General features: G+C 45.8%; 1 protein-coding gene across 6 annotated transcripts in view; it reads left to right on the top strand.

The window, feature by feature from the left end:
• CLUAP1 (clusterin associated protein 1) overlaps nt 1–27,057 on the top strand; it is a 30,269-nt gene extending 3,212 nt beyond the window's left edge. For 3 of the 6 annotated variants that reach the window (XM_080942253.1, XM_080942255.1, XM_080942254.1), the window contains exons 2-13: nt 2,551–2,662; nt 4,453–4,537; nt 5,488–5,667; nt 8,215–8,310; nt 9,902–9,985; nt 13,924–14,057; nt 15,448–15,589; nt 16,654–16,726; nt 19,825–19,932; nt 23,357–23,412; nt 23,654–23,710; nt 26,729–27,014. In XM_080942253.1, coding sequence (XP_080798379.1) covers nt 2,562–2,662; nt 4,453–4,537; nt 5,488–5,667; nt 8,215–8,310; nt 9,902–9,985; nt 13,924–14,057; nt 15,448–15,589; nt 16,654–16,726; nt 19,825–19,932; nt 23,357–23,412; nt 23,654–23,710; nt 26,729–26,878 — 1,266 coding nt within the window. In that variant the 5' untranslated portion in view covers nt 2,551–2,561 and the 3' untranslated portion in view covers nt 26,879–27,014. Of the gene's footprint in view, nt 1–38; nt 173–2,550; nt 2,663–4,452; nt 4,538–5,487; nt 5,668–8,214; nt 8,311–9,901; nt 9,986–13,923; nt 14,058–15,447; nt 15,590–16,653; nt 16,727–19,824; nt 19,933–23,356; nt 23,413–23,653; nt 23,711–26,728 lie in introns of those variants that run through there. The other 3 variants (XM_080942252.1, XM_080942257.1, XM_080942256.1) reach the window with 3 other exon arrangements.
• The last annotated feature ends 392 nt before the right edge of the window (nt 27,058–27,449 follow it).

Below are 27,449 nucleotides of genomic sequence, written 5' to 3' on the forward strand. Positions count from 1 at the left end.
CCACACCTCTTCGCTTCCTGTCTTGTTTGGCCTGGACCGCACGCTGTCCAAGATCTGAGTGTTGCTATAGAGACCGGAGAGCGCTGGGCCTTCGAACTCTAAAAGAGGCGAGCGGCGACGCCTCAGTGGATTCTTGGGGACTAGAGCGCCATGTCTTTCCGCGACCTCCGCAGTAAGGCTGCACCGGGCTCCCGTGGGCTTTCCAGGGACTCGAGGATCCCCAGGCAGGCCGGTGGTCCCCAAGCCAGCCAGGGGCTGACAGAACTTTACAGCACCTTTGGAAAGTTCTGTCCGTCACTGGCCACGTGTAGCTAGAACACTGGGAATGTGTCTCGAGCGGCTGAAGAACTAACTGAATGTTTAATTTTACCTCAGTTTATCTCTGGTTGTCCACAGCCACATTCGCAGCCGCAGTAGAAAGGTCATGGGGAAAATGGAGACTGTGTTAGAGTTTGTAGAAAGAACCAATAAAACCAAGGAGGATGACTGGATGGATGGCTATTGCTGCTAGGTTTTGTTGTTGTTGTTAAATTTTGAGGGTTTGTTGTTTACTATGTTACAATCTGTCACTTGCTGTTCTGTATGTGGGCGGTATTTCGTTTACTGCTAGGCAGTTGTGTCCTGTTTCAGCGATGAGGAAGCAGGCAGCAAGAGGTCAAAGTAATTTGGACAAGTAATGGGTAGAACGCGTGGCTTTAGAGTTTGAATCCAGGTTGCCTGGACGCCAAATACTGAGCAGAGAATTTTGCCGGAGAGTAGGGAAGTGGAATACTCTTATTTGTTATTCTTTGGAGGAAGCATCCTTTTTGTGGTAGGCTGTTATAGTTTACTGTTATTGCTCCTAGTTTTAATTGTAAGTAGCATAGCTACCCCTGGTTCTCACAGCTAGAAAGAGTGACGGGACTGTGTGACCCCAAAATCTTGCTTCACTTACAGAATCGTTGCAGCTCCGAGGGTCATGTCGTCTGGGATTTGAGAGTATTTGAAACAGTGTAATTATGGCTGTCCCACAAAGTTTTTGATGAGGCAAGCGCTTTGCTGGGATCATTGAATGGTGATCATTATACTGTAAAGAGTATTTAAAAAGAATATTCTGGAATATGTACCTTAAATAAATGCTGTATAGTTGTGTAATCTATGAGACCGTCCCCATTTAACAGTAGAGAACTTGACAGCTACTACTTATCTAAAGGGAGTGTTTAGACAAAGCCCAACTCCTTTCATAGGAGTACAAGGGAAAGCTGCTATATAAGGGAGGTGTGTGTGTGTGTGTGTGTGTGTGAGAGAGAGAGAGAGAGAGAGAGAGAGAGAGAGAGAGAGAGAGAGAGAGAGAGAGAGAGAGAAGGGAAAGAAATAAGGGAAAGCTGCTATTTTTCTACCATCTCTCTTCCATGATCTGGCACAGTCTGCTCTGTTGCCCAGGTAGACTATTTGGAATGCTCGATAGTACATTTTGAACACCTGTCTTCAGTAAGTGTGACTAGACACTGCATAGCCAGGAAGCATGTTCAAGATCTCAGTATATTGTGAGAACTCAGAAATGTTGGTTGTCTTCTTGCTTTCTCTTTGTTTGCTTTTCAAGACCAGGTTTTGTTCTTGTCTTGAACAACAGCCCTAAATGACCTGGAGCTTCTTTTGTAGACCAGGTTAGCATCAAGATCACAGATCTGCTTGCCTCTGCCTACTGAGCACTGAAAATAAAGGCATGTACCACAACGGCAGTTTTGGTTGCTTTCATCTCTAAGTCTTGATTTGTTTTCTTGTTGCTGTTTTTTTTTTTTTAAAGAATTATTTATTTTTATGTATACTTCAACTATGCTCTTTTTTTCTTTTTTTTTTCTTTTTTTTTTTTTTTTTTAATGTATGTGAGTACACTGTAGCTGTCTTCAGACATACCAGAAGAGGGCATTGGATTTCATTACAGATGGTTGTGAGCCACCATGTGGTTGCTAGGAATTGTTCTCAGGACCTCTGGAAGAGCAGCCAGTGCTCTTAACCACTGAGCCCTAGATTTGTTTTTGTTTTCTCCTTTTTTCCAAGCAGTGTGGCCTCTTTTTGGGTGTTCAGAACTTGCAATATTACTGTTTACTAACCTTTTTCTTTTTACAGTATATTTAAATGCTGCATATAGTTCAACCATCCTCTTAAATTTTCTCTGAATAGGAAGTAGTTGGTCTTTCATACATGGTCACTGGGTCACAGTGTGTAATCTTGACCGGTTGATGTGTTTGTCTCATGGTGCTTTATGGTAGTTTTTACTCTGGATAGCAAAGAGGCAGCCACCAGAGAGAAATGAAAGCCTCGGCTAATACCTAAGCCCCATTTCTCTGAAGAAAAGCTACTTCCTTTGAACTTGGGTGTTTTTCAGGTGATGGATTAGATATTGTTTCACATCTCCCCTTTCTCAATTCTAGAATTGATGAATTCAGTATCTGGAGCTGTCACTAAGCTGGGAAGACCCAATAAGAAGGGAAAGCATTAAGATTAACTACTTTGCAGAAGGAGGTGTTACTTGACAAGGACTGACTGAAGTGTGTTTTATTTGGACAGATTTCACAGAGATGATGAGAGCCTTGGGGTACCCACGCCATATTTCCATGGAGAATTTCCGTACACCCAACTTTGGGCTTGTCTCTGAAGTGCTTCTGTGGCTCGTGAAAAGGTTAGAATGCACTTTGTTCACACCTCAGTGTGGATAGTTGGTTTCATTCACTAGCAAACTGGGAAGGAAGGCTACAGTGCAATCTACATGGGATGGGCTTAGCAGTAACTTGTAAAGAGCTGCCAGGCATGATGGTGCATGATCTGTGAGTTCAGGCTCAGCCTGGCTTATATATCAAGTTCCAGGCCAGCCAGGGCTACCTAGTGAGAGACCATGTCTCAAACTTTTAAGAAATGAAAGAAATCATGAGAGTTTAAAGAACTATCCTCATTGGAGTGCTGGTACGGCCTCCACTTCAGTCCCTCACACATAATATCAGAGACCTAGCTTATAAAGATGGCTGGAGAGCTAGCTCAGAGGTCAAGTGCTCTTGCAGAGGACCTGAGTTTGATTCTAAGCGCTTATGTTGGATGAGTCAAAACTGTGTGTAACTCCAACTCCAGAAGGACCTTAGACCTCTGACCTCATTGGATACTGGTAGTAATGTGCACATCCTTACACACAGACCTGCACACAGACACATCATTAAACATAAACTAAGAATCTAAAACAAGCTATAATGTAGTTTTTTTTAAATTGTATTAAAAGTCTTGTATTAGGATTGGCAACCTTTTGTGTTAAGAACCAGATAGTAAATATTGTATGAGTTGTTAAACTTAAAATTCGGTCTACATGAGGTATCTGTTGAATATTATGCAGTTACAGGAAGGAGTTAGCCATCTGACATTGGTGCTAGGAACTAAATACAGGTCCTCTGGAGAACAATATATGCTCTTAAACCACTGAGTTGACTCTCCAGCCCCTTTTCTTTGCTCTTAAAATCAAGCTCTATTATCTTTCAGACTATACAAATACAGGGGTAAGAGTCTCAGTCTTCTGAGCCTTGGTGAATTGTCAGTAAAACAAAGTAATTTAAACAACTGTGCCACTGCTTAAAGTGAAGGTCCTCATGTCAATCTTGGGCCAAGGAAATGAGCCTGAGTCACAGTCTTGGTTATTTTTACAAAAGCTAGATATCTGAGCTAGATTTCGTTTGTGATCTGGGTTCCATATTTGGCTTGTTTACACTTTACAGTTACTTTGCATGTGTGCATATGCACACATGTGGAGATCAGAGGACAGTGTGCATATACACACATGTGGAGATCAGAGGACAGTGTGCATATACACACATGTGGAGATCAGAGGACAGTGTGCATATGCACACATATGGAGTTGATTCTCTCCTTCCACCTTTATGCAGGTTCTGGGGATTGAACGCAGGTATGCATGCATGTATACACATACATGTATGGATTCAGGTTGACCATAGCATACACGTGAGACTCAAGAACAACTTGTAGTTGGTTCTCCTCTGCACTTTGTAAGTCCTGGAGGTTGAATCCTGAGTGCCTGGCCTGGGGAGACCTGTTCACCCACTGAGCTGTCGTGTGCTCCAGGTCACAGACTCTCAGGCATGGGTTGGAATTTGTTCCCTGGTATTTTGTTTGCTTTGAAGTTTTTGCTTCATCATATTGCCTTAGATGGAGCCTGGAGAACCTCATATTAGCCGCAGTCATCCACTTTCTCTTTAATGGACCTTCTTTTTTTTTTCTTTTTTGATTTTGTCTCGTGTGTTTGGTGGTTTTGTTTCACCTAGTTATGTTTCAGATAGGATTTCACTATATAGACCAAGCTGGCCTGGAACTCACGGAGATCTGCCTGCCTCTGCTTCTTCCCAAGTGCACCACCACACCTGACTTCCAGGGACTTTCTGTTGGACTGGCTCATGCTTGTTCTCTTTCTGATAGGTATGAGCCGCAGACCGACATCCCTTCTGACATTGAGACTGAACAAGACCGAGTTTTCTTCATCAAGGCAATTGCCCAGTTCATGGTTAGTTTACATTTATTTTATGGCTCTGAGAAATAAATTGGGAAAAGATGACTCCTGGTTGGGACTGTTTTCTAAAACCATCCCACTGCCAGGCTTCTCTGAAACTGTGTCACCAAAGTGTTTATTTGGTGTTTGACTCATTACTTGTATGCTTTTATTTGTTTATTTTTGGATAACTAATTTATGGTTCAAAAGTTTTAGATCAATAACTTATACAGAATAAAATGTCTTTCTGCCCTGTCTGCCCTGGGCTGAGTTACAGTCATAATATCCACTAGTTTAGATTAATCCCAAAGTTTGCTTGTACATATTTAAGCAAACATATGTCAAGCCTGCTAGGTGGCATCTTCCTGTCTTCCCTTCATGGTATATTTTCTAGAACTTTCCAAATGAATATGGAATTTCCTCTTACACTTGAGTTAATGTTGCTTACGTAAATATTGGATGATTATGTTATTTACATAGATATTTAGGTCGTTTGCAACCTTTGTTATTTGAAACAGTACTCTAATGAATAGCCTATGGTTTTCGTTTTGTATGTGAGTCTTTGCTTAGAGTAGTTCTTAGAACTGGAATTATTGGGTCAAAGATAACATGCATCTGTAGTTTTGGAGTCTTTTCCCAGATTACACTTTATCACAGTATAAAAGGTGTTTTATCCTGTCTTGACAAAAACCAACTCAGTAAGGGTTGAGTACAGTTGCTGGCAGAGACACTCTCAGGTTACCTACATGGGGTTTGGACTAGACCTGAAAAGGGTCTCAGTGTTTGAAGATGGGTATGGTTGTCACTCCTGTAATCAACCCAGTGCTTAGAAGGATCAAACTGAGAACTAAGAGTTTGAATCTAGCCTGAACAGCTGCACAGTGAGATTCAGGCCAGCCTGGCTTATACAGTAAGACCCTGTCTGAAAAAGAAAGTAAAGCAGAACTTTGTCTGTCTCAAAACAGGCCACGAAAGCACATATAAAACTCAATACCAAGAAACTCTATCAAGCCGACGGGTACGCAGTGAAAGAGCTGCTGAAGATCACATCCGTTCTTTATAACGCTATGAAGACCAAAGGGATGGAGGGCTCCCACCTGGGAGAGGAAGACACCAGCAAATTCAAGTTTGATCTTGGCTCCAAGGTAAGGATGATGGAGTCTGTGGCTAGCAGATGTCTGTGCCTCAAAGGTGGCAGTAGAGGTGTCTAATCTGCAGCACTCCATCTTCCCTGGCTGACTGACTGAGGATGGTTCTTCAGTCTGTGGTAACAGTTTTGTTCTCAGTAGTGTTGGGATGAAAGCAACTCACAAGAAATCCGATTGGTTCACAGTCTAATTTTATCAGATTGTGTTCAGGCACTGAGGACACAAAGCCAGGACAGAAATCCTGGGTTCCTGCTGCTTAGTTGGAGGAATCAGAATGTGACCCGCAGTGACAGAACTGGAAGATCTGATGCGAGCAGTGTCCTGGAGACCAGCCGGGCAGTGTGGGGACGGAGTGCGCTGAGGGTCAGGTGTTCTCATAAGCAGGGCCCTCACACTGAGCAGAAGTGAGAGGAAAGGGGCAGGGCATGAAGGTGCGAGTGGACGATCGTGTGTTTGTTCATTTGAGACAAGCAGAGGAAGCCCTCTGATGGAAGCTAGAGGGAAAATATGTAAACTCTCTGATGGAAGCTAGAGGGAAAATACAGTAAACCCTCTGGCCTCAGAAAAGCCTTTTACTTTTACTCTGGGGTAGAAAGTGGAGTTTTCAGCAGAGTTAGTTCCAGGACAACCAGGGCAACACAGAGAAACCCTGTATTGAAAAAACAAACAAGCAAAAGAATGGAGAATTCCCTGGTTACTGTGTTAGGTGGAAGGGTATCTTCAGGGCCTTCTAAAATATTGCCATAGAAAGGTCTCAGCAGAAGCAACTAAAGAGGTTCTTAGCCCAAGGCTCAGATGCAGAACTGAGGAATGAAAAAATCCCAGATATGAACACACATTAATGTGGTGCCAGGGCAGCTCTTTTCTCTGAGGCCCCGGAGAAAGCATTGTGATTATCATGCTTGCCTGAGAGGTGCACACCAGGAGCCAGAGGTCACAGTTGAGGTTCAGACACAGTTAAAAGTTAATTTACGTGTATAGACACACAGTGTGACAGTGGGCAAGGTCAGAGGCCATTATGGGAATTGTTCTCTCCTTCTACCACGTAGGTCCCATCATCAGACTTGGTGGCAAGCCCCTTTTACTATGTGGGGCGTCTCCCCAACCCAGACTCAGTTGTGCTTTGATGATAGACTGGGTGGGCTGGGGAAGGTGAGACCACATAAGATCCTCAAGACTTGATTAATGGTGTGCGAGGGCTGCATCTTGGCTCTGTTCTGCAGAAGCCACTGGCTAAAGTGGCTAGTATAATCAAGGAAGTAGGCTCTAATATTTAATTTTTAAGTAATCTAAACATAAAAATAACCAGTGGGGCTGGAGAGATTGCTCAGTGGTTAGAGCACTGACTGCTCTTCCAGAGGTCCTGAGTTCAATTCCCAGCAACCACATGGTGGTTCACAACCATCTGTAATGAGTCCCGATGCCCTCTTCTGGTGTGTCTGAAGACAGCTACAGTGTACTCACATACATTAAATAAATATTTAAAAAAAAAACAAGAGCATAGCTGAAGTATGAGGTTTTTGTTTTGTTTTGTTTTGTTTAAAAAAAAAAAAAAAAAAAGCCACTGTGGCTAGTGAGCCTTGTTCTGAGTTTCAGTGCAGACAGTGTTAGATTTTTGGATGTCCAAGTGGAGATGCCTAGGAAGAGTTTATATGGGATGCTAAAGCTGAAAGTTAGAAGGCATCAGATGCAGGGGTTAAAACCATGGGTGAGAAGTAAGTTTGTCAGAAAGGAGATGCCAGAGACTGAAGTGTGGAGAGGTAGAAACAGTGGGGCGAGTCTTAGAAATGGGGGTACTTGCTACCAGTCAGGTGGGAAGAGCCTGTAGAGCTGGAGAGTGGTACCCTGGGCCTTAGGAGGAGAAGCTGGAACTGTAATGGGGGCACAGAATGGGCAGAGGGATGGGGGGAGGAAGCGGGAGAGAGGGAGAGATAATCTACTGAGAATTAAGAAGATAAGTTGTTGCTGGTAGGTTGAAAGCAAAGAGAGAAGGTAAGTGTTATTTCAGGAGGAGAGGGAGCGAGGATGCCTATGTCTCTGTTTGGGCTCCTTGGCGATTTAACATGCGAAGGAAGAAGGGGATACGCACAGCCTAAGAAAGTCTGGATGCCGAGTCAGTATCAGAGCTGTTGGCACCGGCCTGTGGGAGCCCAGGAGAGGCTAAGTGCTTAATGGGCTTGGTCTAGCAGCTCTTCAGAGGAAAGTCTAAGGTGCTGGCCGTGGAATGTGTGTTCCTCAGATTGCCCCTGTGTTTATTTTGCTAGTAGAGACCTAGTCCAAATAGTCATGTCAGCTTTCTGTTGCTCATACCTCCAGTTGTGAACTCAGTTTGGCGTTACAGTTGGGTTTCAGAGTTTCTGACCTGGGTTTGGTCCCATGTGAGTGTTGTCAAGTGTTCCTAGTTGGTACCCAGGAGCTCTGCTCTCCAGCAGTAAGAAGGGCTGCTGAGGCAGGCTCTATGGTTATGCGCCTTCCTGGAGGCTAGAGAGTGGCTCTGGACGCCTACCGAAGAATGAGGTTCTGTGTGTGCAATTTCCTGTCCAGATTGCAGATCTGAAAGCAGCCAGACAACTTGCTTCTGAAATCACTGCCAAAGGAGCTTCTCTGTATGACTTGCTGGGCAAAGAGGTTGAGCTGAGGGTAAGTAGTGTTCAGTTTAGGAATGAAGTCTCTCTTACTGCTTGCCCTGTACTTCTTCCAGCTTATACTCAACTGTTGCTGATGTGTGGGAAATTGGTAGAGGGCGTGAATTCTTTTCTGATCCTAGTGGACACTGCCCACTGGTGCTAACCATTTCTAATTAAAAGTTCTTTTCCTACAATATCTTTTAATCATAGTCTTTCCCCTCTTCCAACGTCTCCCAGGTCCTCCCTCCCTTACATACCCAACTCCTTTTCTCTCTAAATAACAAAAAACAATCAAAAGAAAAAAGCATGGAGTCCATTTTGTGCTGGCCAACCACTCATGAGCATGAGCCTGCTGCAGTGTGGTTAATATACTAGGCGTCATGCCATTGAAGAAAACTGATCTTCCTTCCCCTAGCCGCTACCAATTGCACATGGCTCCTTGGTTAGGAGTGGGGCTTTGCATCTGTGGTGGTTAATATCATTAACTTCTAGTAGGATTGGCAAATACACATCTGAGGCTGTGATTTCTTCCTTGCCTCTTCTCTGCATTGCTCTGAGCAGTGTACCTCTCAGGTCCTGGCTCCCAGAACTCACTGCCCCCCAGACTTAACCAGACCTCTTTATTAAGCCAGCTATCATGTTAATGCCACTGATTTGGAATATGATCTAGGCATTGAGAGTTTCAGAGTTTCCCAGATGATAACATACATGCTTGTAACAAGTGGTCTAGGTAGTTGGAAGATGATGTTCTGAAACCAGTGCCACCATGCAGTGTGCAGCCTCCATCCCATTTAAAGTGCCTGTGTAACCACGGCCCACACTTTGCTAAACACTGGACTCCCTCCATACCCAGGCGGTTTTAATACCACAAGTTAACCTCAAGGTTTGGCAAAGCAGTGGTTTGGAAAGCACTGGGTTAAAAAGAATCCTGCGTGTCCACACAGAAGGAAGGGGTTAAAGCATGCACTCCTGGTGTAACAGCTTTTACAGTAAGCAGGTTGTATTTCTTTGCTGTCTTTCAAGTGTGTCACTATCCAATGCTCTCCCTGTTGCATTGTTCCATTGCAATACCTAACTTCCATTCCACTCTAGGGACAAGCAGAAACACAAGGCTGTGGACACACAGACAGCAAACTGTCCTGTGCTGAGTGGTCTTGTGGGTCACCCATGGAGTTTAGGAGTAAAAGTAATGGACATTAAGGTTTGTCAGGAGAACATGGGGCTCTGAGCTGAAAATGAATACTTGAAGTCTCAGGAGAGCCCAGGTAGGCATTGGAGGGCATTTATAGAAGACATTTTGCAGAGAAATATGCTCTATTGTAAACGTTGCTTTTTAATTTCTTATGGTGTCAGAGATTGAATTACAGGCACCACACATGTCTCTAGCACTGAGTTAAATTTTGGAGAGTTAGTGTGACATATACCACATACTTTGAGGGCATCACTAAGCATGAAGGTGAGTAGTTTGGGAGTCTGAGGATGGGGGATGGCTAAAAGTTCAAGCACATCTTAGGAAACAACCAGGTTCATAAGGAAAAAATTGTCAACTAATAGAAATCAAAACTCTTTGTCTCAAAATGTATAAGTGATTTTATTTCTCCTAGGAACTGAGAACAGAAGCCATTGCTAGACCTCTAGAAATAAATGAGACTGAAAAGGTGATGAGAATTGCAATAAAAGACATTTTGGTAAGGTTACAGTGCTTTTATTTGTTGTTTTTAACACCTGGGACTCAAATATATGATTTTCTGTATGCATCAGACAGAATAAGAGGGGCTAGAGATGGAGATACTTTAGAGACTTAGAGGATATTTTAGGTTTCCTACATTGTGACTACATTTTCCCCCTCAGAGGTCAAAGCACTTTCTCAAGTTATTAAACATTTCACCAGTTTTTGACAGGCAGTAGTAGCACAGGCGTTTGCTCCCAGGACTCAGGAGGCAGAGACAGGTGGATCTCTGAGTTTAAGGCCAGCCTGCTGTGCACGGCCAGTCCCAGGACAGCCAGGGCCACGCAGAGATACTCTCTCAAAACAATGCCACCCCCCAGAATGTAGCAGTTTTAAAGTAATGTAGCTGTTCTAATTTTGATATTTTGGTGAGTATTGTCCTATTTTGTTTAGCCAGTTCCTCACTGCTGGGAATTCCTCACTCATGGGCATTTAAACAATGCCAGACTTTCTTTTTGTCTCTGCATAGAGAAGGGTTTAGAACTCAGGACCTTGTATATACTAGACAAGTATTTTGCCACTGAGCTACACCCCAACCCTTAATTCTAAGCTGCCCTATAACAGGTAGTATAGTCACCATCTTTTCCCACCCCCCATGCTGTCAGTTAAGTTTTGTTAGAGATGCATACATGTAGATTCGTCGTTTATTCATTTATGTCACATATACATAGCTACCATCGTGCTTTCTTATGTCTCATATACATAGCTACCATCATGCTTTCTTAAGCTCTGACTATAGCAAGCACCTGGATCTTGGCTTTCAAATGCCATTCTCTACTAATGGGAGCCAGAGCGCCCAGGAAAAAAGGCTCGTTCCAGAGCTGGTTAGGAGAAATACAACCTCTTAGTGTACTAGGAGGAAGAAAGGTGTTCAAAGGTTACCAGGGGATCCGTAGAACAGACATGGTGCCAACTTGATGGGCTCCCCTGACCAAACCAGGGACTGTTTACACATCAAAATAAATTAATTACAACAGTTGGTTTTACAGTATAGATCAATGAAATAGGAAACATTTCTCAAATGAAAAACAATGTTTCAAGGACATTACCAATACAGTACTTATTACAGAGAGAAGAGAGCAAGTGCAAGTCTAGCATCACCCCTCAATCGTATAAGTGTCATAATTAAATCATTTGAAATTATGACAGTTTATAGGATGAAGTCTTTCTGTGGTATTTTTGACAGAGATGCATAATCTGAATAAATCAGACAAACTAGAAGCATTCTGTCAATTATCTGGCTGACACCACAGCATGAGGTCATGCGATACAAGAAGAGCTGGAGAGCTTTCCAGACTGAAGAAGACCCAGAACCACACCAGCACTGCCTGCTGCCCCTGCTGCCTCAGAAATGTCCCTAGGACACACAGGGAGTCAGCAATGGCCTTGAGAGTACTTGAGAGTCCAGTGGCCATGTGCTGTTTCCTGTTTCCTATTTACTGTTACAGGAGATAGGAAAGGATCAAGGCAACTGATACTTCACTGCAGTCTCCACTCACCTAGTTCAGGGCAAATGCTTTGTGTTATATTCTGTAACTGCAGGGTTACTTCTGAATGTAAAAGTTTGTAAGTAGCTGTATTTTATGCATACCGATATTCTAACTGAATCAAGTGAACATGGACAAGTACACTTTGAGTACTGAATGTTAAATCTGGTCCTCCTGAAGGGGCACAGTTAGTTCCCTGGTGGACAGCTCCTGTGAGCTCTTCATTGTCAGAAAATACTCTCCTCTGATGTTTCATAATTCTGAAAGCAAAGGCAAACTGACAGCATAGATTCTTAGACTGGAGTTCAGGCCAGTTATTTCCAGAAACTGGAAACTCTTGTGTATACATTGATCTTTCTTACTTGAGGAATACAGAAAAGACCTTAAGGTCAGATAAATTCCCGAAGCTGCAGTGTGACTTAATCAGAAAATACTCATTATCAGCAAGGGTTATTTGTTAAGGATACTGGAGAGATGGTTATATAGTTAGGAGCACATACTCCTCTTCCAGAGACCTAAGTTCAGTTCCCAGCACCCATCAGTCAGGGCACAGCCTTCTGAAACTCCAGTTCCAGGGGATCTGATGCTCTGTTCTGGTCTCTGTGGGCACTGCACACATGTGCATAGACTTATACCATGTACTCCATTTTTCTAATATAAAAAGAAAGAGTTGTTGAGTAAGGACCCACCACCTTCCTGTTGGAATGCATTTACACTTATATTAGAATTGTTAATGCATCTGCAATAAATGTGTGTGTGTGTGTGTGCGTGTAAAGATTTTCATTATTTTGAGTATTTGCTCTTGCCAGTTAGGTTTGTTGTTTTCTTCTTAAGATGTAGCGTACTCTGTAGCTCTAGCTGGCCTGGAATTGTGTAAAACAATTTAGTCTCAAACTCAAAAGCTCTACATGCCCTTGCCTTCTGAGTGCTGAGATTAAATGCAAGCACCACCACACCTGGCTCCTTAGTGATTTTTTAAGGAAGAATCATAAAAGGAGTGCCCTGAGCTGAAGCTTCAGCTCAGTGACAGAGTTCTTGTCTAGCATGTGTACAGCTTTGAGATTGATTCCTAGGCACACACAAAAATTCCATAGAAATGATTGGTTTTACACACACACAAACACAGACTCTCTCTCTCACACACACATACACACATACACACACACACACACACACACACACACACACACACGCACAAATGAGGCCATAATTCACTGACAGTAGTTGTAGTTTCAAAAGATGCCCTGTCTCTGAGAGTCTTGGCAAGTATCTACTCTTCCAAGGTCATTTCCTTGTGAATCCCATGGCTGTGCAGAGACCTAAAGGTAATCAGGCAGAAAAACCTTTATGCTATATTAACACACATGCAGAGTACCAGAGAGGAATCCTACCTTGCCCTCAGGAACTTCATGCAGGGTTAGACAGTCACAATATAGGAAGGCGGTTCATACACACCAAGGTTGTGCTCCCATTTCTGGTGTAGCTCATTTGGTGCTCTGAACCACAAGGCTCCCAACAGACAGCTTCTCCTAGCATGAATATGAAGCCAGCACATTTGCTCTTACCATGCCCACTTCCAGCAATTGTGCTCATGGAAAGATAGGAATGTCTGTGCATGTAGCCAGTGGTCTTTGACCTCCTCTAGTGCCAACAGCCCAGAACCTCTGTCCCATTGTACCTAGACCTTGTTATAAAGCTGCATCTCACCAGAATGGCTAGTTGCTGCTGTGGGATCCATTTCTGCATTGACCTTACCAATAAAGAGTTTCTCCATTTATTTTAGTTTTTAGTTGAGCTTTTACCATAGAAGGAAAAGGAATCTTTGTCTATCAAAGCAGAAAGAGGGTCAGAGCTAAGACTAGTTAATGAGGGTTTTGGTTTTGGTCCCCTCCTAAGCCAACTCTGTGTGTGTGTGTGTCTGTCTGTCTGTCTGTCTTGTGCATGTGTATGTGTATCTGTATCTGTGTATGTCTGTGTAACTATATATCTGTGTGTCTGTGTGTGTGTACATATGTGTGTATGTGCCTATGTGTCCCCACTCCCTAGGTTGGTGTTTTATAACCAGAGAGCAGCCCCAAGTGAAGGCTGACAGTGCAAAGTCCTAACCAAGCAGGCTGGGCACAGATCCTATGACCTCATCTTCACTAGAACAGTCTTCTCTCCACTTTTGCTTGCTTTCGTGGACAGAAACACGCACTTCTCATGACAAGAATGGTACTCTGTCCTGTCCTCGTGTTCTCCTCATTCCTGTCAGTGGAACTACTTTGTTAATAAGTTGCAGTGGGGGAGGGGTTTTGTTGGTTGCTTTCATGTGTGATTTGTGTGATATTTTGCAGAGTATTAAGGAGCTCTGTCGGTCAGGTGACAGCCCTCCCTGGCACCTTGTCTCACTATTTCCTCTTCACTGCAGGCACAGGTTCAGAAGACTAAAGACCTTCTCAATAATGTGGCCTCTGATGAAGCGAATTTAGAAGCCAAAATTGAAAAGAGAAAGTTAGAACTGGAAAGGAATCGGAAGCGACTGCAGACCCTGCAGAGCGTCAGGTAGAGTGGCAGCAGTGTCTGTGGGCAATGGACGTTACGCTGGAGGGAGGCAAATGGTACAAGCTGGACAGAGACCCCGTGACAGTTTCCTTGCCGCCTGTCCTAATAGCCGACTGCTGTGCTCTCTGCACTGCTTTAAATATGTCTGCAACATGGCTGAACTCTAGAGCCCTCTTAAAGTTTCTTGTAACATGAGACAAAGTGAATCCAGATGGAGGCAGTTATGCAAGTCTGGCCTTCTGAAATCTTGCCATACATTAGATTGAAACAGAACATACTTCCACCTTCTGGGTTGAATAGATATTGAATATTAGAGTTTTCACTTTGATAATTCCTCACCTGTCAACAATTCATTTTCCTTAGGACTTTGGCTCAGTGGAGAAGCAGTTCCACTGAGCAGTGTATTAGTGGCCAGAGCATTGCCTGTGTCAACGGAACCTTTTGTGTATTCCTCAGATTTTCTTTGTGCTCCTCTCTTGCCTTGGTTTATGCCTTCCCTCCTTGGTCTCAATATTTTTTGGCTTTTGTTTTTACAGTGTTGGGAGTTAGCATTGGCAGACCGCAGGCACCAAGGGGCCTCACCCTCCACCCCAGGGCCTTGCTCATTCCTCTGCTGTGCTCGTTTCATCACTGCCATGAGAGTCCTGGGAGTCACTGACAAAGTCATCCTTAAAGCGGGACTCATTCTCGTTCAGCCCCAAGTCATAATCTTTCATTTGTTTCAAAACAGGATCCCACTATCTAGCTGTCCTGGAACTCACTATGTAGAGCAGGCTGGCCTCGAATTCAGAGATCTGTCTGCTTCTGCATCCCAAATGCTGGGACTAAAAACATGTATGTGCCACTAGCCCCAGCACGCCCCAGATATTTTTGGTGGAAAAGGTGCTCTGGGCACCTTTGGGAGCCTGAGCTGGAGCCGAAGCCTGGGCCTTGGTTTGAACCTTGTGCTTTGGTTGGCAGAGCCTATGACCCTTGGCCATGTAGCTTCAAATCCTCTCTGCAAGCTTGGGGTGAGCGATGAAAGCCAGATGGCTGAGTTTGCAGTTGGGGCCCTTTGGCATCTTGGGCTTTATGGCCTCAGGCTTCACAAGGACCCTGATGTCCTCTGTGCGTGCACTCACTGCCTTTGCATTGTTGGCCTGAATCTTCTTCAGGCCTTTATTGTACTTCTTGGCAAAGCGAATGTTCCTCAGGAACTTGGGGTCAGTCCCTTAAAAGATTTGTTCTTTGTGACCGGGGTTTCTTGATGCCATTTCTGTGTCATTTGCGGGACTGGTTGTGTGTGGTGTGGTTCTTGGACTTGGCCATGTCTGCACGGTAACCCTCGGCTCCCGCAGAGCCTTGGATTGGAAGAGAAAGAGCCAATTTTTATTTCATTTGCTCGTTTTAGGCCAGCCTTTATGGATGAGTATGAGAAGGTTGAGGAAGAGTTACAGAAGCAATATGACATCTATCTACAGAAGTTTCGGAACCTTGCTTACCTGGAACAGCAGCTTGAAGATCATCACAGGATGGAGCAGGAGAGGTTCGAAGTAAGTCCTTGTCACCGGTGCAGAGGTGACAGGAGAGCGGCTTGTGTACACAGCGTTTGCATGGCCTCTAGGGACCTGAACTGTGTTGCTCACATTGAACAGCAAGCTCTTGACCCCTGAGCCACCTCCCCAGATCCTCACAGTGGTTTGTTTTTTTTGTTTTGTTTTGTTTTGTTTTTTTACAACAATCAGAGCTGTTTCTTGTTTATTTTAGAAGTTGAGAGGGCCAGTGTCTCACAGTGTCACCCTTACCAGCCTCTAGCTTCAGCCTCCTATGTGCAGGGACGATTAGACATATACCGCCATGCCCAGCTTAATCAGGGCTCCATTTGTCAACACACCTGACATACTTCCTCCTTCTGGTTCTGCACCAGGACCTGTGAGCAGGATTTTCTTGTCCATCTTGCCCTCCTAACCTGTCTGTAAGCATCTTTGCACTGGAGTGGAAAGCAGTATGGTGAAAACATGGAGACAGTTTTGCTCTCTCTTGTTGTGAGCGGGACAGCTGTGGCTGTGTCCACTGTCCTTGCAGCACGCACACTGGGCTTCTCGTGTCTCTCATTTCCTTTAGAGTGATGGGGTGTGGGAGGAGAAGGTATGGAGCCACTCCCACAGGCTGCTGGGCAGACAGCAGAGGAAGAACACAGGCTTAGGGACCTCATAGGCTGCTCAAGCAAACTTCAGTGTTTTAAAGAGGACTTAATGCGTGTCTATTTTGTATACTTGTGCTTTGCTTGAGTGTGTGTGTGTGTGTGTGTGTGTGTGTGTGTGTGTGCAGTGCCCTCAGAGGCCAAAAGTGAGCATCAAGTCTCCGGAATTGGTGTTCAGATGGTTGTGAGCCACTGTGTGGGTGCAAGGAATTGAACCAGGGTCCTCTGGAAGAGCAGCCAGTGACCCTAACCACTGAGTTATTTTGCCAATCCCCTTAAACAACTCCCTAAGGGTTTTTGCTTTGTCGTGTTGTGTCCTTTTGCTTTATATGACAAACACTTCAGTATTCACACAGTGAAGAATCAGTCATCCACTGAAGTTGATTATTCTGAATCGGTGTTTTCCCTCCACAGGAAGCTGAAAACACTCTCCGTCTGATGCAGAATAAGCTAAAGGAAGAAGAAAAGCGACTGCTCAAGAGTGGAAGTAAGGCTCTGTCCTGACTGTGAGAGGAAGTAAGGCTCTGTCCTGACTGTGAGAGGAAGTAAGGCTCTGTCCTGACTGTGAGAGGAAGTAAGGCTCTGTCCTGACTGTGAGAGGAAGGAAGGCTCTGTCCTGACTGTGAGAGGAAGGAAGGCTCTGTCCTGACTGTGAGAGGAAGGAAGGCTCTGTCCTGACTGTGAGAGGAAGGAAGGCTCTGTCCTGACTGTGAGAGGAAGTAAGGCTCTGTCCTGACTGTGAGAGGAAGGAAGGCTCTGTCCTGACTGTGAGAGGAAGGAAGGCTCTGTCCTGACTGTGAGAGGAAGGAAGGCTCTGTCCTGACTGTGAGAGGAAGTAAGGCTCTGTCCTGACTGTGAGAGGAAGGAAGGCTCTGTCCTGACTGTGAGAGGAAGGAAGGCTCTGTCCTGACTGTGAGAGGAAGGAAGGCTCTGTCCTGACTGTGAGAGGAAGGAAGGCTCTGTCCTGACTGTGAGAGGAAGTAAGGCTCTGTCCTGACTGTGAGAGGAAGGAAGGCTCTGTCCTGACTGTGAGAGGAAGTAAGGCTCTGTCCTGACTGTGAGAGGAAGGAAGGCTCTGTCCTGACTGTGAGAGGAAGTAAGGCTCTGTCCTGACTGTGAGAGGAAGTAAGGCTCTGTCCTGACTGTGAGAGGAAGGAAGGCTCTGTCCTGACTGTGAGAGAAAGTAAGGCTCTGTCCTGACTGTGAGAGGAAGGAAGGCTCTGTCCTGACTGTGAGAGGAAGTAAGGCTCTGTCCTGACTGTGAGAGGAAGTAAGGCTCTGTCCTGACTGTGAGAGGAAGTAAGGCTCTGTCCTGACTGTGAGAGGAAGGAAGGCTCTGTCCTGACTGTGAGAGGAAGTAAGGCTCTGTCCTGACTGTGAGAGGAAGGAAGGCTCTGTCCTGACTGTGAGAGGAAGTAAGGCTCTGTCCTGACTGTGAGAGGAAGTAAGGCTCTGTCCTAACTGTGAGAGGCACCTGTGGGCTTGAGAGACGGCTCAGCCGTTAAAGGCTGAGAGTCACTTATGTGTTTGAGGTTTCCCTTCAGAGGGAGGGGTAGGTGTGGATGTGCCGTGGCACTCAAGTCAAGGTCGGAAGACAACTTTCAGGTTGTCCTCTCTCCTTCCACATTTACATGACTTCCTGAGGTCAAACTCAAGTCGTCAACAGTTTTGCATGACAGGTGTGCAACAAGTTATTTACATTTCTCTAGTAGAGTTACTTAGTTTTAAAAATGTTTATTTTAATTAAATTTTTTTCTCTTAATCCAATTGTGGTAAGAACAATAGATATCTGCCCTCTTATTAACAAACCTGTCATTGTTGACTAGAAGTACCAGAATATTTTCAGATAGCAATTTTCTCACAGTTTTTATGTTTAAAAAGCTTGCTTCTCATAGAGACTGAAATGGTAGTCCTGGAGCCCGCACGGGTCTGCACCAGGTGTTCTACGTACGTGTTATGGCTGTTATCGTGGTGTTTCTGTGGACTTCTAACGGTGGGAGCGGGTCTGAGACTCTTCCTCCTACTGACTTGCCTTGTCCAGCCCCAGGTTGAGGGCTTTTGCTTTGTTCTGTGGTGTCTTGTTTTGTCCTGTCTGGTTGTAGAGGCCTGTGCATTCCTTAAGAGAAGACAGTGGGAATGGATCTGGGGGAGAGGAGGGGTGGTGGGAGCTTTCACAGTGGAGGGAAGAGAAACGGTGGTTGGAATGTGATGTATGAGAGAAAAATCTATTTTCAATAGTAGTAGTAGCAGTAGTAGTAATAATAATAATAATAATAATAATAAAGTTTGCTTCCAATTACAGGGCATCTAACCAACATTCATTTCTTGTGATACTTATGTCATTTGTGTTTATTTAAATGCTATAGTTGGCTTGAACTCTATGTAGTAATAATTATGAAAGAAAATTATCCCTACTAGTATGAACGGTCCCATATTTTAGGGCATCCTGAAAAAGGTACTGTTGCATGCAGTGTTAGTGAAAGACACTTGCCTATTTGCAAATCCCATACACAGTCATCCCAGAGTGCTCAACAAGGCCTTTACCTGTAGAAAAATGACTAAACGTGAGGCCTGGACTCCAGGTAGGAGTCCTCTCCATAATGAGGTGGCATTATTCACCAGGATGACACCAGGGCAACAGTTCCACATAAGGAACCGTGGCAGTGTATGAGGAAGAGAGAGGAGAGAGAGACATGATTTTTTTTAATCAAAAGAATAATTATGGGCTGGAGAGATGGCTTAGTGGTTGAGAGCACTCACTGGCTGCTGTTCCACAGGTCCTGAGTTCAATTTCCAGCAACCACATGGTGGCTCACAACCATCTGCAATGAAATCTGATGCTTTCTTCTCTGTCTGAAGACAACTACAGTGTGCTTATAGATATAAAATAAATAAATATTTTTTAAATGATAGCACCGAAAATAACCTTTTATAGAGTGTATTCCTGAATGCCTCCCCAATAAATTTAAAAAAATTATTTAAAAAAATTTTCTAAAAGAAAAGTATTAGTTGTCTGTGTATGTGGTGTTAGGGATTGGACCCAGAGCTTTGCAAAGGAAAGAGAAGAAAAGCACGTGCTTTACCACTGAGCCACGACCCCACCTGTGTACATCTTTATTCTAGAGTGTTACCCAGCACTTTCTTTGCAGCCCAAGCCTGTCTCCCTCCTGGCCTCCATCCGGCTTAGTTCTTTTCCATCTGCTTCTGTTTTTGTTAGGGTCAAGGCTCTAGGGTTAGTAACACAACCTGACAACACAGTGGAGTTCTCCCCTCTTAACCCAGGGCTTCTACTTTGACAGCCAGCTACTCAAATTTGTAAAAATTTCAGGTTGTCATAATGCTTTTAAGACACTTGGTCCATGTTCTTTTTGCTTTGAAAAATTGCTCAAAGCAAATATAGCATATTATGGTCTGCATCAACACTTCGCTAAGTACCTATGAACAAATCCAGGGAGTCTCATAAAATCTAATAGTTGAAAAGAGGGCTAAGAAAGGCAGGCGCTTTTGCACTGAAGCCTTAGTAGGCAGATGTTGACTGCAGTGGAATGCCTGCTCTTTTACTCTGCCTTGTGGTGTTCCTGCCAGGCAATGATGACTCGGACATAGACATCCAAGAGGACGATGAGTCGGACAGCGAGCTGGAGGACAGACGGCTGTCTAAGCCTCGGACAGCGATGGAGGTGCTCATGCAAGGTAATGTGACTCCTTCTGTCCCGGCTTCTTGTGCCTGTCTCTCAGAACTCCAAGGGCACACTTGGATGAGTGCTGCTCAGTATTACAAGCCACCGTGTAGTATGAAGGATCCCTGGAAGTACTTCCTGTCTCAGTCTTTTCTTCAGGATCTGTCTCTCAAACTGCCCGAGAGAGATCGATTCCTCTAACAGTCCCTTTGTTTGCATTCATGTAGCTAAGCTGCTCTTGGATTCACAGTGTATCTCAAGATGACCTCAAACCTGGAGCCTGATCCTCCTGCTTCTTGGGATTACAGGCTACACCACCATGCCCTGTACATGTAATATTCTTATCTGTGTCCCTGGGAATAGCTGTTTTATATTTGTGACTTCAGCTTTCCCACAGACCTCAGAAATGGCCTCTGTAGCTGAGTTCTGTGCACTATTCATTTCTGTCAGGGCAGTTACATCCCTTGTGATGAAGGAATTAGAAAGGAGGTTATGTAACCTCTTAGAAAACTCATTGATGGATGGGAACCAACACTGGGAAAGCTGTGTAACTTACTCAGTGCTAGTCTGAGAACAGCAGTGTTTTTTTTGAATCCTGCTTAAGGACGTGCAGAGTAAAATCATGTAGCCCAGTTCCAAACTATGACTGGGGTCTTCACATGCCTAAGACTGCACTTGTCTAACCAAGGGAAGGGCTTCTGCAAACAGTTCTGGGCTGCCCTGCACAGCGCCCCTCCTGCACTGCCTGGACCTAGTCAGAGTAGCTCGGCATCACCCTAGATCCAAGTACAAAGAGGAATACTGTCTTTATATTCCACAGATAGCAATGAAGTTCTACTGCATGTGAACTAACAATGGAGTTGAGTGATGTTTCCTCCCCAAATACTGAGAAGATGTGTTTCTCTTCATGATTTTCACATCCTGCACCCCAGTCCCACTCATCTCCTTGTCCCCTCATGTCTGCCCTTCCCTCAAATAAAAGACACGCAAACAACAAAACAGAGCATAGGAAACATCTCATCATGGAAGCTGGAGGGTGTCCCACGGTGCATCCCTCTGTCCACACACCTTTCCTTGCAAGTGGTCATTGCAATGAGTCACTTGTCTGGCTCAGAATCTCTGACACCGAAATATTGGATTGTCTTCAGAGCTCCTCCCGGTTATCCTGTTGTTGCCTGTGTCAAGGAGATCCTGCAGCTTTGGATCTGCAGGACTAGTTCTTTCACACGCCCCAGCCATTCACAGATGATACAGATTTTGGGATGGGCCGTCTCAGAGCCCTGGATCTGGGGCTGGGTGGTAGCTGAGCCACTCAGCACACTGGCTCTCCTTATCCCCACCACCAGGGCAAGCTCTCCATACTCAGTGGTGGCCCTCAGCAGGAGGCAGGGTCAGCTCTCCTGCTCTCATGCCCTAGGGGCTCACCCACACCTCCAGAGCCAGCCAGCTCCACTGTATTGCCCAGGCAGGATGGAAGACCCATTCTCAAGAATGCTGTGGCCAGCAAGGGGTAGGGCCAGCTCACCCTCTCCCCCAGGGTCGGCACTCCTGACTGCCTGAGGTGGCAAGAGGGGAAGGAGCAGGGGGCTAGTGACAGGACCAGCTCTCCCTCATTTTGTCCTTGGGGCTTGCTCACCCCCGCCCTCAGTCAGGGCCGGCACATTGTGCTGCTTAGGTGGGGTGCAGGGCTCCCTTCGATTGCTTCACCTGGCTAGGGGCAGGGCCATCTTTCCTGACTGCCACACGTGGTGGCAAAGGGGGCAAGGCTTCACCCAGGCACCTATGACACTTCATGGCAAAGAAATGACAGGGCCAACTCTGCTGAGTTCTCGACCTCCGGGCTGGCTCACATGCACTGTCCCCCAATACCTGCCACCATGGTAGCTCTGCCATGCTGTCCATTCAAGGTGCAGTGCCTGTTCTCCTGAGTGCTGTCGTTGGTAGGGTCAGGGCTGGCTCTCCCATGCTCATGACTGTGTAGGCAGCTTTGGGGGACAGGGTGTGTCACCTCTGTGTCCGGGCCACCTCACAGCAGACGAATGACAGGATCAGCGCTCCCTAGTGCTGCTCTGGTGAGCGTGGGAACAGCTCTCCAGAGCGCCGCATTCAGTGAGAGGCAGGCCAGTTATGTTCAGTGCCTGGACTTCCACATGTTCTCTAGTGCAATATGAGCCACAGACACCAAACACTGACGCCTGCCACTGTGTAGCCGTGGACTCAGACATGGCCCTCAGTGGCAGCTCGGGATAGGACCTCACCATGGCCCCACGTGGTGAGTCTGGCCACTCATAACAAGCTACACCATACTCAAATCTCCAGTCCCATCTCTCTTCATAGTGCTGGCTGCTTCACTTCTCTCTCTCTCCACCTGACCGCCACACACTCACACATCTTCCATCTGTGCTGCGTGGTATGGTGGTAAGCAGGTGTCTATGGCCCACCAGTGTCATGCACTGGAGGGCAGGTCTGTGGGTGGCATCGCAGTCCACAGCTCAGCCTCCCTCCCCCCATGCTGTGCTGAGTGGATTTTACTTGGTTTTCATGAGTACTAGGCATATGACAGCTTTGGCCACCAAGCCAGGCATCAAGCTAGGATGAACTGAGGACAGCCGTCTGCTCTGCCCTGACTGACATAAGAACAGCACCAACAAGGTGTCTCTGCCCATCGCCAGGGAGACAGGATATGTTTTTCAGTTATCCGTGATTCTTTTCATGGTCGTTTTGTGGTGTTGGATTTAAATCTATGGCCTTAAGCATGTAGATAAATTCTCAGCCACTAATCTATACCCCAGCCTTCATGTAAAGGGTTTATATATGTATTATATTCAATTATGTGTGTACACACATGTATGTGCACACTTGGGCACATATCCAAAGGTAACTTTTAAGACTCAGTTTTTTTCCTTCTACCATGTACATTCTGAAGATTGAACTCAAATAATTAGGCTTGGTGGCCGGCACCGTTACCTACTGAGCCATCTTGCCAGCCCATGTTAATTTTAATGTTATTGTTTTGTTTGTTGTTATTGTAACATTCATACTCTGGGGCTCAAGCTAGCTTTGAGCTCCCACTGATTCTCCTGCCTCAGTTCCTGGGTGCTGAGATTGCAGGTGTGTTGTCACACACTGGGATGTTAATATTTTTCTGCGGAGCTCCAGCATGGTGGTTCACACCTATTGACCCAGCACCCAAGAGGCTGAGGCACAATCAGGAGTTCAAGGCTTAGCTCAACTGTATAGTGACTGTCTCAGAATAGAGAGCAGGGTACAGGAATGTGGCTGTATTTGTTGACAGTTCTAATTAGTTGGGGCTCACTTAGGTACATATGTTAGTATGTATGTTGGTGTTTCCCCAGTTTTCCAAGGACGGCAAGTCTTAAATGCCATTTCCTGCCTATTTTCCAAGGATCTCATCATTTTGTGGTTTGTTTTCTCAGGAAGGCCCAGCAAACGCATCGTGGGCACAATGCAAGGTGGAGACTCCGATGACGACGTGAGTCCATCGCCTTCCCGACTCTCTTGTGCCTCCTCTCTGGGGCTGTGCTCATAGCTTAGCTCAGGTGTGCCCGTTCCTAGCACAGGGCTTGACTGGGAAGGGCTGGCTCTCCCTTGCTTGTCAGGAGCTTGTTCTCGACTCTCACAGAATATGCACACCCTTCACCGCCCTTCGCCGCCCTTCGCCCTGTTTTGCTTTGTCGCCTTCTCACGGTTCTTTCCATTCTCAATTCCCAAAGACGCAAGCAGCACCAGCCCTCTTAGGTAAAGGCAGGACTCCCAGCTCCAGGAAGCAGGTTGGTTTTCTTTGCTTGCCTCATCTGTTTGTTGTGTGTTGGCCTGCTCAGGGCTAGCAGATCCTCTCCAGGGTGATGCTTCCTCTCTTGGGCAGGAAGCCCTCAGAATAGATCCATTGCAAGAGAGGCAGGTAGTCTCTTGCATTACTGTCCTAAGCAGGGTCAAACACCAAGACTAAAGGTGAGAAAGCTGTGTGCAGTCATCAGGCTCTGAGCTGCAACCTAGAAAAGAGGTGCTGATGCCAGGGCCATGCTCCAACCCCAGCGTCCTTGGCACCCTTCTGCAGTTCTGGAGAGGAACACAGAAAAGATCTTTTCCTAGACCAGAGCCTGGGAGACACCTGGCAGGCTGAGGTCAGGACGCTGGTGCTGTGACTCCACCAGATAGATAAATGGCTAGAGAACTTAACCAAAAAGGGAAATTTGGGTTCTCAAAATGGCAGGCTTGTGTGGACTGCAAGGCTCTCTGAGCCCTGTACTGTTGTGGCCCAAAGGTAGTGGAGGGCCACCAATCCAAGGTCAGTTTGTAAAGTACAGGCCTATGTCTGGGGTCTGGCACCAGTACCTTCACAGGGACAAAACAGGACCTTATGCTCTTGGCTTATTAAGTCCTACAGTGCAGTATTACTTAGAGCCACAGGAGCAAGCTAGCACCTAGTCTGCCAAACAGGACACAGAGACACTTGTATCTTGAATTCCTAGGACAGTCACTAGAGAGTCAGGGACCACTCAGCTATAACTTTGTTTTTTGTAGCAAGGATGCACATGATAAGGTAGCTACTCCAGTTCACCCAAGTCTGAGACACGGAGGGTCTGGCCTAAAGAGGTCTGCTTCCTGGGAAGTGTGTCTGGTTCTGTTTTATCTGCTTGCATGCTTTTCAGAAGGAATGCAGCCACAGTGGCTCAGGTCTTCCCGTTTGTTTATTTCATGGAGGCTGTGTTCACAAGCCCCTCTGTCACATGGCTTTTATGTGTTCAGCATGAATCTGTTGAGTCCTATTACTGTCGGGTCCTGAATGCAACAGGGAGCAAAACCAGTCCTTGCCTCTGGGACACATATGTTCTAGGATCAATCAGTCTAGCAGACATACCACAGTCATGGTCGTTAGGGAAGAAATAAAGTTAGTTCAGGAGGTGAGAAATGAGAGGCAAAGGATTTTTTTCTCATGGTCAGGCAAGGCCTCTAATGAGAAATTGGAGTACAGGCCTGAATAAGGGACAGGGTGAGCCATGTTGAGTTGTTCAGAGCCCCTGGGCCCAGGGAGTATGAATACCTCCAGTGCCCAGGGAGTGTGAATACCTCCAATGCCCAGGGAGTGTGAATACCTCCAGTGCCCAGGGAGTGTGAATACCTCCAGTGCCCAGGGAGTGTGAATACCTCCAGTGCCCAGGGAGTGTGAATACCTCCAGTGCCCAGGGAGTGTGAATACCTCCAATGCCCAGGGAGTGTGAATACCTCCAGTGCCCAGGGAGTGTGAATACCTCCAGTGCCCAGGGAGTGTGAATACCTCCAGTGCCCAGGTGGTGGCAGGATGAGGAACTGGCTGAGAGATGAGAGATGGCACGGGCACTGCAGGCCTGTGCAGGATTCGATGAGCACCTCATAAGACAGATGTGGCAGTTGTCAGCCCGGGAGAGACAGGCAGCAAGTGCAGCTGGAGGCGAGGGTGGGGTAGCCTGAGGAAGTGAGGACATTGCTGTTGAGAAGTGCTGAGCTTCTGGATGTTTCCAAAATTGGACCCATCTTGTTTTCTTAGTTGATTGCGCCAATGTGGTGAAGAGAAGAACATGCAGACTGCTTCAGGTGTGGTATAACTGACTAAAAGCACAGGGCTTTACCTTCCTGAGACAGCATGACTTGAGGACAGGGCTGAGAAGGTGGGTTAGGAATTTGATTTTAGACTTTTATCAGGTTTGTGGCCTATTAGACTTCCACACGTTTGAAATTAAAGTTTGGAATTTAACAGACAGGGCTGTGTCCCCACTGGATTGAGTCTTTTCAGTCTTCATAACAGTGGTTTCGGGGTATGGGGTAGATTGCTGTCCTTAGGCAATGGAGGGGTAACACATGGGGACACCTGAGTACAGTAATTTACTGGGGAGTTTATCCTTCCTTTTTTTTTTTCACTGTAAGACAATGTCTTTTTCTTCTTCTTCTTTTTTTAAATGTGTTCCAGGGTGTCAGATTCCCTAGAAATGGTATTGCAGACAGTTTTGATCTGCCATGTGGTTGCTGGGAATTGAACTCAGGACCTCTAGAAGAGTAGTCAGTACTCTTAGGCACTGAGCCATCTCTCCAACCCCTGACAAGGTCTTTCTATGTAGCTCAGGCTGGCCTCAAATTCATAGTCATCCTCCTTCCTGCCTTAGCCCTGGAATGCTGAACTGTAGGCTTGTACTATAATAGGTCTGACCTTCTCAAGAGTTTCTGCTAGAAAGGAAGCAGACAGAGCAGGGTATCTGGAGAGGGCGGTAGTTGTTTAAAGAAGAGAATTTTAACATGTATGACTACTCAGGAGTATTGCAGATTGGGTAGCCAGCCATCTTGGTATATGTACATGGAACACAGGACTTGCCGTAAGAATGACAGCGAGTTGCTGCTCCCTGGATCCAGACCAAGATGGAGTTGGGCTCCCCTCCTGCTTTCCCACATTGTTGCCGCTTTCCACCCCCTGGAATAGGCCTTCCTTTCCTTTCCTTCCCTGCATCTTTTGCTGTCGACCTGTCTCCTGGGTCTCTGTACTGCAGGAGCCATGCAGCATCTAGGTTCCTCAGCACGTGTTAAGGGTATTCCTAAGACGTGCATGGAAAACAAACCCCTGTTGAACTTGGTAAAGAGCTACTGGGTATTACCTCAGTCTAGTGGAAGCGTTCAGCTGGCAGTGTGCCATGTTCCCACGGCCCCCACTGTGTGGGTGTGGTTGGCCATTGCCCTTTCAAGGGTAAAGTGGGGTCTCTAAGGACAAGGTGTCACAGTAAGCTTGCACCTCAGTTATATTTGCTATCTCTTTGCTTCAGGAAGACTCAGAGGACAGTGAAATTGACATGGAAGATGATGAAGAAGATGATGATGATTTGGAAGATGAAAGCATTGCTCTCTCACCAGCTAAGCCCAGTCGAAGGGTCCGGAAACCCGAGCCCTTGGACGAGAGTGACAATGACTTCTGACCTTCCCAAGGGACCCAGGCAGATTAAGAGCCTCAGATGTATAACTAAACAGGGACTCAGCAGGCTGGAAAGGTAACATGTATATTGTTCACTACACCAGCTGGGCTTAACCATACTGAAACTCCAACAAAGATTTTCTTTTGTCTCTCTCCTAACACTTGGGATTCCCTTACCTGTGTTCTAATTCAAATCTATAAGAAAAGCCCTTGAGAAATACAGACTTGCCACCCTGTAAGTCTTGGCTTCTGTTATTATTAAATTAGTTTTCCTTGATGATCAGGCCACAGAGAGGCTCCAGGCTATGAATGTTTTGTTTTCTCTCAGAGGCCTACTGTTCTTCCTCGAGGCAAATTCACTTCAAATTACATGCCAGCGTCCAGTTCCCCAGCCTGGCTCCCTCAACAAGTGTAGCTCCAACTTCCATTGCTACCTACTCGTGTGTGTGTGTGTGTGTGTGTGTGTGTGTGTGTGTGTGTGTGTGTGTGTGTGTGTGTGTGTGTTATATGTGTACATGTTTTAATATGAGCAGGTTCACGTTTGTGCTGGTAGGCATGTATGTGTGAAGGCCAGA

The sequence above is a fragment of the Micromys minutus genome (assembly GCF_963924665.1).
Source record: "Micromys minutus genome assembly, chromosome: 31".
Classification (NCBI taxonomy): Eukaryota; Metazoa; Chordata; class Mammalia; order Rodentia; family Muridae; genus Micromys; species Micromys minutus.